This window comes from Grammomys surdaster, unplaced genomic scaffold (genome assembly GCF_004785775.1).
Source record: "Grammomys surdaster isolate TR1022 unplaced genomic scaffold, NIH_TR_1.0 130, whole genome shotgun sequence".
NCBI classification, from domain to species: domain Eukaryota; kingdom Metazoa; phylum Chordata; class Mammalia; order Rodentia; family Muridae; genus Grammomys; species Grammomys surdaster.
The window spans coordinates 944,043-954,514 of NW_021604588.1; the positions used below are offsets into that span (position 1 = coordinate 944,043).

Consider the following 10,472-nt stretch of genomic DNA (forward strand, 5'->3'; position numbering starts at 1 on the left):
AGGAAGGAAGGAAGGAAGGAAGGAAGGAAGGAAGGAAGGAAGGAAGGAAGGAGGGAAATGAAACCTGATCACAATTCAAATGTTAAAATTTTGTCATTCTAAGTTCTAGGCTTTTTGGTACAAAAATTATTGATGTATTCATCAAACACAGCAATCATAAAATATTTTTAAAACTTTAGGGATATGATCAACATAAATAATAAATGGCCTCTTCATTTTCCTCTCCATGCCATTCATGTAGCACACCTATAGAGTCTATACTGTGATTTCAGGAGCAGTTCTTACAATAATTCTGTGAAGTAAATAGACATGGGCATTATTATCTCCACTTTAAAGATATGGCTATGTTCGAGACAAAAACAGCCGTGACAAATGGGGCCAAGGCAGAGAGAAGGAGGAAACAGGATTGCTTCTCCCGCACACTGAAAGGTGAGGCTGGAATGAGCCCCATGGCAAAGGGACTGCCTGGCCCAGCACACTCGGGCCCCGAGCACAATCCTGGTATCAGAAAATAAAAACAAATAGCCAAGCAGGGCACCTCACATCTATAATCCAGAACTTGGGAGGTGGAGGCAGGAGGATCAAGATGGTCATGGTCATTCTCAGCTACATGTCATCTGGACATCATCTTTTATCCGTGGCTGATCAGGCTTGTGAGACATTTCTACTGTGGGCCTTTCTGACACACTGCTTATACAAATAGTACTCTATTTTGAAGCCTTTCAAAACATGTGGTTTCAAACCCCCATAAAATTTACCATTCCTCAGTATATACAGCTAAACAAAGCTCAATAATTTTAAGACAGATATGGGGAAAATTCTCTTAGCACCTTGTAGTGAAAGGATATAATTTGACATCCTTTTTTATTGTTGTTGTTTTTGAGAAAAGAATATTATTCAATATCTACATCTATATCTGTATCTGTATCTGTATATGTATGTATACATATGTATGTAGCAGATAAGTCATCAATGTTTCAAATATGTCAATGTAAAACCGCACCACATTAAATTATAGTTAAATTAGGAAATATATATATATTTTCTAATATAGACTGCTTCATTTAAAGATAAGTTATGCTTGGTCAAACTTCTGTTCACATTCCTCAACCCCTGTGATATTGGGGACAAAACATTCATTTCCACATATGCCAACTGTGTAAACACAGAGGTCAGCAAACAATCTGAAGGAGGTAGTTCTCTCCTTCCACTATAGGTACACAGGGACTGAACTCAGGCTATCAGGCTTGGCTGCAGGTGCCTTTACCTGTGAAGCCATTTTGCTGGCCCATCTCAGCCTTCTTTGTACTTTTTCTTACGCTGTGCTGAGGACGGAACACAGAGCTTCATGCATGATAGGTAAGTTACATTCTCTGTCCATTATACTTCTTATTTTGAAACAGGGTCTTACTATGTAGGTAGGCTGTCCTGAAGTCACTCTAAATAAAGCAGGCCTTGGACTTGTGATCCTTTTGTGTCGTTATAGGTCTTTATATAAACTGAATTTCCCACAGTGGGGAAAAAGTCAAACCAGTGTTAAAAAAGATTCTATCAGGCTGAATATCATGGCTGAGTTTCGTGGCTGTAGACAGTGGAGACTAGAACCAGATTACCTTAGATTGTCCCTGTAAAAGCCACTCACTGTCCACTCCTGAGTCTGAACATCCCTGTGACTATCAAAATCTGTCAAATGTATTCTCTGTGTGTGGAGAGTTTGGCACCAGTGTCTTCCCCCGTCATTCTCTACTTTATTTTTTGAGACAGTGTCTCTAACTTAACCTGGAGCTCGATGACACAATTAATATGACTGGCAAGGAAGTCACAATGTCTATCTCCCCAGAGCTGGCATTATAGGTGCCTGCTGCCCTGCACAACCTTTACATAGGTGCTGGGGACTACATTCACGTCCTCAAGTTTGTACAGCAAGCACTTTACTGACTGAGTTATCACTACAGCCTTAAAATGTATCCTTAGCAGAACACTAGCCCTTACCAATCTAAAAGCTAAAATTTTTATCAGACATCCTAGACCTATACCAAGTTTCCCTTGGTTTTTGTTGTAGCCTGCTTACTTAAAGTCACCACCCATGTGTTAAACACCTTGATTCATGATTTTCTTTGTTCTGTAACTAATAAAATCTCATGTAACCACTTCCAGTGGTTATAACCTGAACCTGTGCTCCCAGGCTATTGACACTTAGGTTTGGCTCTAGAATAAACTATCTTTTATTTCCTGATGTGAGTGTTATATTTTGTGTCAATAGCACCAACAGCCTGGGCAACTTTCAGCTTCTTAATAAATATATTGCTAGTATAATATATTCACTCCAAAATAATAGTACTCATTTTTATCTAAGAAGGGAAGCAGGCGTTTCTGATAATTTAGTAAAAGGAGCTACACAGCATCTTTTACTAAATGAATTGTCAGATTTATAAATTCTCTAATAATAACTTTATAAATCACAGTGCATGCTGGTTCTGACTACTGACATTCCTTAGCAAGAAGTAAAATTATGGAAACTGTGGGGATGTGTTTCCTTCACCGAGATACACAATTAAGTTCTACCACTTAACAAGAATGGCTACCTGGTGGCAAAATTATTGGCTACATTTATCAATACTGTTCATAGTGTGCATGCTCAGCGACACCAATCTCACGGTATTAACAGTGCCCTTGTCTGTCATGACATCAGATACATGTTAGAGCAACAGTAGTTTTGTACTTCTGAATACATCTCCCAATACAGCCTCACCACAAAAGGTTACTGAGAACAATGTATCTGAGTATTTAAAAAGCACTCTGGTAATGTGCATTAGTCACGTCTCTTTGCACCCTCTAAGGTGTGGGCTGACGCTGTCTATTCAGCAGACAAAGAAGGAATGCATTTTAATACAAGGAGGGGAAATCACTGATTGACAGTTCTTGCGAAAAGGTTAAAAATTCAAAAGGGGTGTCTGCATGTGGCTCTGAACTTAAAAGCTTTTTCTTTCTTCCCAATAGAAGAGCAGTAGCAAGTAATAGCAGGTTGCCATGGAGACAAGAAACTAGAGGGATCAAAGAACTCAATTTGCAGTTAAATGGGCTGGAAACAATCCTTACTAGTTGGTGAAAGAAAACGATTAAAAATATACTTGATTGCCTAGAGGGATTCTTGTACACCTAGCTATTCTCAAGCTCATTAATGAACAAGGAAATCTCAAAAAACCCTCTAAACCACTAAATGAAAACCCAAGGCATCCATAAGTTAAAATGCTGAGCATCAGTCAGGACTCAAAGAGCATCACAATCCTTACTGTACTGACTGAGAGTCTTGTTAATAATATTTGCTAATATCATTGAAATGAGATTAAAACTGTATTCAAAGCTAAACTGAGATAACCAGGGTCTAGAACCTCAGCAGAATCAGCAGGCAAAGTCCAGGGCAACAGATTCAGGTACTAACAGCTCAGATGTAAACCCTCAGCATACCTTTGTGAGTGCTGTAAAGGGCTGCAAATGTCACGGTGAAGAAAGTTGTGGAGTATTTGCCAGCGTTTACTAGATGAGGGAAGGCTCTTCTTGTATCACGGTACCGGCGCAGGCACTGGATGAAGCGAAGCCAAGCAGGAATGCACTGAACAATAGCTCGCACACCATATGTATATCTGTGGCAAAATTCTGGTTCTGTAAAGATTTCAAAGAAGATGGGAAAAAAATCTCAATTCAAAAAAATGCATTGTTCATGCCATTTAGTCACACAGTACAACTACCAATCAGCATGTCCATAAAACCTTAACCCGTGGGTTCAGTCACTTCCTCCTACGCAGGTGCTATTTACTCATGCTCTTTAGTGGCTGAGAAGCCAAGGAGAAGCCAAGAAGAAGGCAAGGCGACTACCAGGAAAATATGTTCTCTTGGATTTCTGAATATGCTAGAATCAACTCAAGTGCAATTTTTCACTTTTTTTCAAGTGTAATAAAACTATAGGAAAAGAGTCTATGAATAAAAGAATGGAAAAACCTGCTTTGTTCTATGACTTTAAACATATGGAAAACCTAGAAATATCACAGGTATGGAGATGGTTTTATAAGTGGCATGCTACTATAAAACATATACCCAGAGTACATGTTCTGTGGCCTCCCTTCTAATTAAGAACAACCCTATGGTTCATTACTGGTTTTAATGCTGCTTTGGAGTGGTTTTTGTTTTTAAGACAGGATTTCATTATGCATCCCAAGCTGCCCAGGGACTATCCTATGATTTCAGCCTCCTCAGTGCTGGATTGCAGGTGCTTGCTGCCATACCCAATTTATCATTATCTTTTGTGAGTACAGGCTATACATATGTCTACATTAGATCTTTGTTATGAATGCAAACGTTCTAACTACATGAACTTGCCATTACCCAAGCATGGGTAAAGAGCCAGAAGAAGGCCAAGACTTCTAAACTGACCAGGATGTTCTCAAGGCACTTGACCTGATTCTAAGCAATCAGTACTTTGATCACTGACACCTACAATGGCATCCTGAGCATTTCTGTGAGGACAAATTGCTGGCACACTAGCATTTGTGATACAGCTACCAACACATATGAACGTTGAGAGATTACTGCAGAATTCTTTAAGTGTAAGTTGTAAATTTCTTGGCAAATGGTTGACTAAAATCATAACACAACTTAAAAGCCAAATGATTTCAGATAAGGAGATTGCTAACAGAGTGCCAAGCACATTTAATTACATGTGTAATGCTATTTGGATGAGTTTTCATCATGACCTTAACTGTCGCAGTTATCATTCCCAATAGTTCTTGGTTTATGCTGGCAATTCAGTAGCGTGAATACAAAATCATACCCTACCTTGCGGATCGCTTGGCAACAGGCCCTTACTCTCATCCCATTTAAGCTCAAAACTGTAGAAGCAGATCATATATTCCAGGTCCATGAGAATCACTGACAGGCTGTTCAGCTGATCGGCCAGCCAGAAATCAGCAAAGCCTACCTTATGGAAGGGAGCAGTAAATACTCGAAACTGAGAAAAAGAAAGAAAAGAAAATGAGAAAACATAGAAACAGTTCTTCAGGTCAAGGCTGACCATTCAGAGTGACTGCTGATAAAAAGGAAACCAATAAATCACAGACATACACAAAGCCCAGACAATGAGGTTGGGTTAAGTAGTAAAGCAGTAAAGAGTTGAATGCAAAGTTGTAAGGGAAACAGTGTTTGTGGGTGACTGTGGGGTTATTGGTATTTAAAAATAGAAAGCAAGAGGAGGGAGAATATACTAGGCAAAGTGGTTCATTCCTGTAAGCCAGGCATTTAGAAGGCTGAGGCAGGACTGCAACAAGTTTGAGGCTAGCCTGAGCTACCTCAAAGACCCCATCAAGAAAAAAACAAATGATGGCAGCACAGAGAGACAACCTGGTGTTAGGCTGCAAAGCATTTGCTAGACAGGAGACACATGGCTGACTAACTACAAAGCTCTTCTTTGCCTACAAAAGACAGAAAGGGCCAGTCAGTGGTGGCGCATGCCTTTAATCCCAACACTGGGGAGGCAGAGGCATGCAGATCTCTGAGTTTGTGGGCAGCCTGGTCTACACTGTGAGTTCTAGGACAGCCAAGGCCGCACAGAAAAACCCTGTCTCAAAACATAGGGAGGGGAAAACAGGCAGGGAAGGGTGATTACATCATCTGAGGCATGATGTAACATTCTCTAACCTAAGCTATTCTTACAGCATTGGGTTTCAAACCCAGGATCTTATGCAGAAAAGGCAAGCACTCTACCACTTAACTGCACCCCAGCCTATGTAATATTGATTTCACTAATGTAATGGTAATGACTATGTTCACCTTGTCATTTCCACAAAAATCACCCCTCTGACCACTATTCTGAAAATAATGATAAATCTATTAAGCAAACTTATTGCACACTAACTCATGCGATATATTCTCTTAGGATTTATGGAATAGTATAGCTCAATCTTTAAAACAATTCTTTTCTTAAGGGGAGTAGGTTGAGACAGACCTATGTAGGCCAGGCTGGCCTCTAATTTGAAATTCTCCTGCCTTTACTCACTAAGTTCTAGGATCATATGTGTAGCAGCATGCTTAACTTTCTCATAGCAATTCCAAAGCTATGTCCTTTGCTATTCCCATTAACACAAACTCATCCTGACTTGTTTTGTATAAACCTGTTATAACTGCAAAGGAAACCCTGGCATTGCAGAGCAGAATCAAACACTAGTGCAATCAGCAGGAATAAACTCAAGTTGTACAGAGGACCCAAACAATCCTGCACGAAGGAGTATTGATAAAGATAGCTTTTATCTTTATCCTCTTAGACTTCCCTGATTTTATTATACAAAAGAAAATGTGTAAGATAATAATGTATTCCTCTGACACAGTAGTAATTTTGAAAAACTCGTTTAAATTCTTAACTCTCTGGATATATTGCTGTATTCATTTAGTAGACACATTCAACCTGGGACTCCATGGCAACCCTCCTCTCAGATGTGGCTGTTTTTTTCTATTTATTCTATAAACATTTCTCTTCAGAGAGATACATGACTATAACGTATGAATCCTCCTGACTGTCATCTATAACAAATACTGTATTGAAACTAGATTTGGAAACAACAATAACAAGTTTTGAGATACTGGTCTCTGAAGCTGATATCTTTTAATTCCATGATCCTCTGGAACTGGAATTACAGGCAGTTTTGAACTGCCATTTGAGTGCTGAGAATCAAACCTGGGACCTCTGGAAGGGCAGCCTGTGCTCTTAACCACTGAGCCATCTCTCCAGCCCCTTAAGTTCATGTGCATGTACACACAATTTTACTACAGAACTAACAAAAATATTGGTTAAAAAGTGATCTGTATGCACATGGTAGTGGCACATGGCTTTAGTCCTTGGACTTGGGAGGCAGTGGCAGGCAGATTTAGGTGAGTTCAAGACTAGCCTGTTTTGCAAATCGAATTTCAGGACAACCAAGGGCATACCCAGATATCTTTCCTTGAAAAACAACAACAACATCACAAAAGAAACTGATCTCTAAATGATATAACTAAGGACTCTATTTTAAAACTTTAGTTAGCTTAGTAGAAGAATATGGTAATGTTACTATTGGAAAATCTGGGGCTTTGCTTGTGCTTCCTAATTGGATTTCTAGTTGGGGCAAATACAGAGATAGGAAAGAGGACAAAAGACCTACTGAGTATAAATAGACTGCACTAGATCAGACATACTAACACAGCACAGAGTTGGACTTAAAGTCCTTAAGCCTTTTTTGGGGGGGAGGGAAAGAAGGGAAGGTAGCATATGTTAATTTCAAAGATTCCCATATAACTATGAATATAAATGGTGGTGAAAAACAAGGGAAATAAGAATTTTATTTTAGGAAAACATTTTCAAAGAAATATAACTATAGTGAAGACATTCTATTAACTCTCTGACATACATTTTAGGGACTAATTTTATCAATGAAGTTTGAATAAAATAAATAGGTCAACTGATTTTAAATGACCTTTACACAATAACATTTGTGTTTTAGTAACAATATTACAAAAAGAACAAATTACTCTTTCTTTTTATATCTCACTGCTTCTAGGAAGGCTTTTACTGTTGTGTTAATCCTTCTTCTACATCACACCAGCCTATTCAATCAACCAGTCTGCATTCATCAACACACACACAGTGCAGACCCAGACATAAATATCCACTCAACAGGGATCACTCTACTAATCAGAGAAAGCAGCCATGCATGAAATCATGGCTTCCTACTTAAACAAAGGATGCACTGGGGAACTGCACACAATGTACACACCTACATCATCCTGTTATTGCAATATTATCATAGTAAGCTTTTCAAATCTTCCAAAAAATCTCATTTAGAAATAATTTTATAGAAAAACTAGAGAGGTGGCTCAGTAGTTAATTTACTTGCTGCTCTTGTGGAAGATGGGGGTTCAGTTCCCAGCACTGACAAGTGGTTCACAATTGTCTGTAACTAAGCTCCAAGGATCCAATGCCTTCTTTTGGATTCCATGAATAACAGCCACACATGTGGTACACATAGATATATGGAGGCACCCACATATATGAAATAAATCTTTTAACAAATAGACAATTTATAGGGATTTTACAGTTATAGGTAATCTAAGATAATACTGATATAAATGCAGTATAAAGTGACCTTGGACTTCTGATCCTTCTGCCTTTAACTCCTAAGAAAGGGATTACACGATGCCACTATGCCTGGCTCTCTTTAGGAAAAAAAAAAAAAAAAAGAAAAGTTCTACATATTAACACACTGGTTAACTAATGATAATATATAAAATTAATTCACTATTTGGTCACTTTATACTTCATTTTACGGGGGGAAAAATGTCAAGCACTTTCCCAGGGATGCTGTTATAAACTTTCAAGGTTATCAGGTATGCATCAAAAGCACTTGCTTCTGAAGCTGGGCACCACTCACATGGCACAATATAAACTCTGCCTCTGAGGCTGTGCAATCCAGCAGCCACGCGTGGCATCTGAGGAAGCCAATGCTAATGTACTATTCTAAAAATGTCGTGCACGCCTTCTAGACTTACCAAAAGTTTAAGCAGCCAAAATCTGGATTTATAGTAGAAAGTTTTGGTGGGGTTGATAAGAAAGAAGACCATAAACCCATAAAGGGCAAGTGGATACACATAGATAGGGACGACACCAATTGGAGCAAAGAAGCAGGCCAGGAGGCTCAGGCACCACAATATCCCCAGGAATCCAGCAATCTGTAAGTACAGGGAACACAAAAGAGACAAAGTTACTTCTTATCATTACATAAAATAACCTTTAATAAACAAAGACAAGAAAAACAATTAACAATCCTCAACTGTGAGACGGACCTGAGCATCCATCAGGTCGGCCACTCAGAATGGAGTACACTCATGAGATTCCCAGTGAGGTGGCCATTTACTCAGTGCGGACATGTTCACAAAACTATGCTTTATTACCTCAAAGAGATGCTGATGAGACAAATTGCTTCTTGGATTAAGTTCAAAGATGAGGACATGATTTACTCCAGCTTGTCTCCAACCATATGTGTTGATGCCCAGTAGAAAAAGGAATTCAATCAGAAGAAAGCCACCCCGATAGATTCTTATCAAGGGCCATACAGTTCTATCTGTTTCAAGTTTAAATACAGCTGAAAGAAAATGTATTGGTTAGTTATAAAATCTACAATGTTCTCTTTAATTATCCTTTCTCTTCATTCTCTGAGACACAGCCCTAGCACAAGACATTTCCACAATCTATATCTGGATTATCTTAAGAGTCTGATAAACTTGCCTCTAGGTTCTTTTTTCTGCCTCTTTACTCAGCAAAGTGCAATTAGAATAATTTCCCTCAAACTTTTTTTTTATCATGTTATTCCATTGTTTTATAAGCTTTTTTATTTTGCTTTGTTTCTAAATTCAGGACAATAAAGTTAAATGTCTTTGAACCTTATTAAAAGTAAAACAGCTTTTGTTTTTGTTTTGAGATGTGCAGTCCTGGCTATCCTGCTATGTAGACCAGGCTGGCCTCAGACTTACAAAGATCCTCTTGCGTCTGCCTCCCGTGTGCTGGCATTAAAGATGTGCACCGCCATGCCTAGTATAAGACTAGTTTTGTCAGTGCGAGCTTCTTGTACAGTATAACCTTGTCAACATCACTTTCTCTGTCATTACACTAGCTACATTAACTTCTACCTCACAGACTTGTTGTAAAGTGAAAAGATACAAACCATAAGACAATGTGGCCTTTCTGATGGGGCAGACTCCTAGCTGGTCTGCTTCCCTGAAGACACCATATCCTGACCCCTCCTAGAAGAACCACTGCACTCAGAGCAACAGAAGAGGCACTGCACTCAGAGCAGTTGAGGAAGCTGGATTCTCAGGAGCTCTAACATGCCCAGGATCATAGGATTTCAGGATCCCGGAGGTAGCCTGAGTCCCAGGAGCTCTTCCAACCAGGATCTCAGGATCACAGGATCACAGAGACAGCTAGACTCTGAGGAATTCTGACTCAAGCAAGATAACAGGAGGGACAGGTTCCAGTCAGAGACAGTGAGTGCAAGTAGCACTAGAGATAACCAGATAAAGAAAGGCACACACAAGAATATAAGCAACAGAAACCAAAGTTACCTGGCATCATCAGAACCCAGTTCTCCCACCATAAGTCCTGGCCATACCATCACACTGGAAAAGCAGGATTCAGATTTTTGTTTGTTTGTTTGTTTGTCTGTTTTGAGACAGGGTTTCTCTGTGTAGCCCTGGCTATCCTGGAACTCACTCAGTAGACCAGGCTGCCCTGGAACTCAGAAATCCACCTGCCTCTGCCTCCCAAGTGCTGGAATTAAAGGTGTGCGCCACCACTGCCCGGCTCCTGTATTTCTTTAAGGAAGTTATTTATGTCCTTATAGTCCTCTATCATCATCATGAGAAGTGATTTTAAATCTGAATCCTGGCCGGGC

At 39.4% G+C, this 10,472-nt stretch overlaps 1 protein-coding gene across 1 annotated transcript in view; it reads right to left on the reverse strand.

Annotated features, from left to right (window-relative positions):
• The window catches only part of Xpr1 (xenotropic and polytropic retrovirus receptor 1), a 149,149-nt gene that overhangs the window by 32,155 nt on the left and 106,522 nt on the right, over positions 1-10,472 (reverse strand). Inside the window, exons 8-11 of the mRNA XM_028758609.1 lie at positions 8,974-9,164; positions 8,572-8,751; positions 4,834-5,005; positions 3,469-3,663 (exon numbers count right to left, since the gene is read on the reverse strand). Of these exons, the coding sequence (XP_028614442.1) occupies positions 3,469-3,663; positions 4,834-5,005; positions 8,572-8,751; positions 8,974-9,164 (738 nt within the window). The remainder of the gene's footprint in view (positions 1-3,468; positions 3,664-4,833; positions 5,006-8,571; positions 8,752-8,973; positions 9,165-10,472) is intronic.